At 35.7% G+C, this 1,689-nt stretch overlaps 1 protein-coding gene across 1 annotated transcript; it reads left to right on the plus strand.

Annotated features, from left to right (window-relative positions):
• Nucleotides 1–150: 150 nt before the first annotated feature.
• On the plus strand, nucleotides 151–1,010 carry LOC113335381 (probable amidase At4g34880; the record flags this gene model as incomplete). Its single annotated transcript, XM_026581442.1, has 2 exons — nucleotides 151–349; nucleotides 576–1,010. Coding segments are annotated over 2 exons (634 nt in total), but the record flags the coding sequence as incomplete, so codon positions are not given.
• Nucleotides 1,011–1,689: the final 679 nt, after the last annotated feature.

Here is a 1,689-nt window from a genome sequence, read left to right on the forward strand (position 1 = left end):
CTCTTCGAAGCCCACATCGAGACTCTCAAGTATAATCATTCCTTCTGCTGATTAATTTGTTTTACTGGCTAGTTCATATTTATCATATAAATAACGTACTCAGACATTGTTCAAATAATTAATGATCTCCTTCTTTCGACAATAACATAGGCAAGCAGGTGCAGTAATAGTGGACAAATTGGCAATCACCAACATAAACACTATTCTCAATCCCGCTCTAAGTGGTGAAACCCAAGTAGAGAAGTTCGAGCTAAAGGTGGCCCTCAATGCTTACCTAGGAGAACTAGTTTCTTCTCCAGTCAGGTCGTTAGCTGAAGTGATCTCCTTCAATACAAAAAATCCTTCTTTGGTAAGTATATGAAGTGCATATGCTAGCTCGTATATTGGACGTATGCATCTGTCTCCTATAGTCTTACAATCAAATGATAAGATGATGGTTGACACTTTCATCCCATTCAGAGAGTTTCCTGCTAGCATTTCCTGCTCCATAAACAAAGTAGATAGTAGTTAGAATTTCTATTTACTATATGTTGTACAAAATCAGTACTAATGGAGCATCTTCATTAAATGATCAGGAGAAAACAACTACATATGGTCAAGACTTTTTTATAGGTGCTCAAAAGACAAGTGGAAACATTGGGGCAGCAGAGAAAAAGGTGTATGAGAAGCTGAAAAAACTTGATGATGATGGGTTTGTGAGTCTGATGAATAAAAACAATTTGTTTGCAGTCGTGACTCCAGGGAGTCGGTTCTCAACAGTGCTTGCTATTGGAGGACACCCAGGAATCAACGTTCCAGCAGGATTTCAACCGAATGGAATGCCTATTGGAATCACATTTGGTGGACTAAGGGGTTCAGAACCAAAGCTCATTGAGATTTCTTATGCTTTTGAACAGTTGACACTTGCTAGGAAACCTCCTTCCTATGAAATGTTAACAAAGACTCTAAACACAATTGCCAACCAAGACGGTATTACTAGCAGCGATTCCTTAATCGAAATGATCATTTAGCTGAGTTTGTTTTGTATGGTTTTAAGAAAAAATATGCTAGGTCAAACAAGGTAATTTATTTGAAGCTTCTGCAATATGTCTTCGAATTAAGCGCGTATGTTGAGATCAGAGATATTGTCTTTCTTTATTTCTGATCTTTCTCTTCTTATTTTTATGTTTTTCTTGGAGGTTATGGTTTTATGTCCCCCTCCTTGTTCTATTTTCTTTTTGTTACCATTAAATTCTCATAATGAGTTTAGTTTATCTTAAAAATTCTCATAATGAGTTTAATTTATCTTAAAAATAAATAAAAATAAAGCCCAAGCTTATGCGTGCGATAAGATTTACTCTTACCAGTGGTTTTGTTGGTTGAGGATTCAGCTATCCCCAATATGCTTTAGAGCTAGTTTACAGTGGAATTGGTTTATTGAACTTAACCCCACCTCTTTCAGGAACAGATAGACTGGGAAGGAAAATAAGGGACAGAGGCAACTATTCTACTTCCGTTCCCATAAAATTATGGATGTCGAATCTTTGATTAAACAAATGCGCGATTACCATGTGGTGGTACTTGGACTTGTCTAACCCAAAATTGTTAACTGACTTACTGACATCATGAGAAATCAAAACATAGTACATTAAAACTTCGATAAATTAATTCTAGTTAATAACTTTTCTAAAATAATAATTATTTTTGGTA

This window comes from Papaver somniferum, unplaced genomic scaffold, assembly GCF_003573695.1.
Source record: "Papaver somniferum cultivar HN1 unplaced genomic scaffold, ASM357369v1 unplaced-scaffold_1412, whole genome shotgun sequence".
Classification (NCBI taxonomy): Eukaryota; Viridiplantae; Streptophyta; class Magnoliopsida; order Ranunculales; family Papaveraceae; genus Papaver; species Papaver somniferum.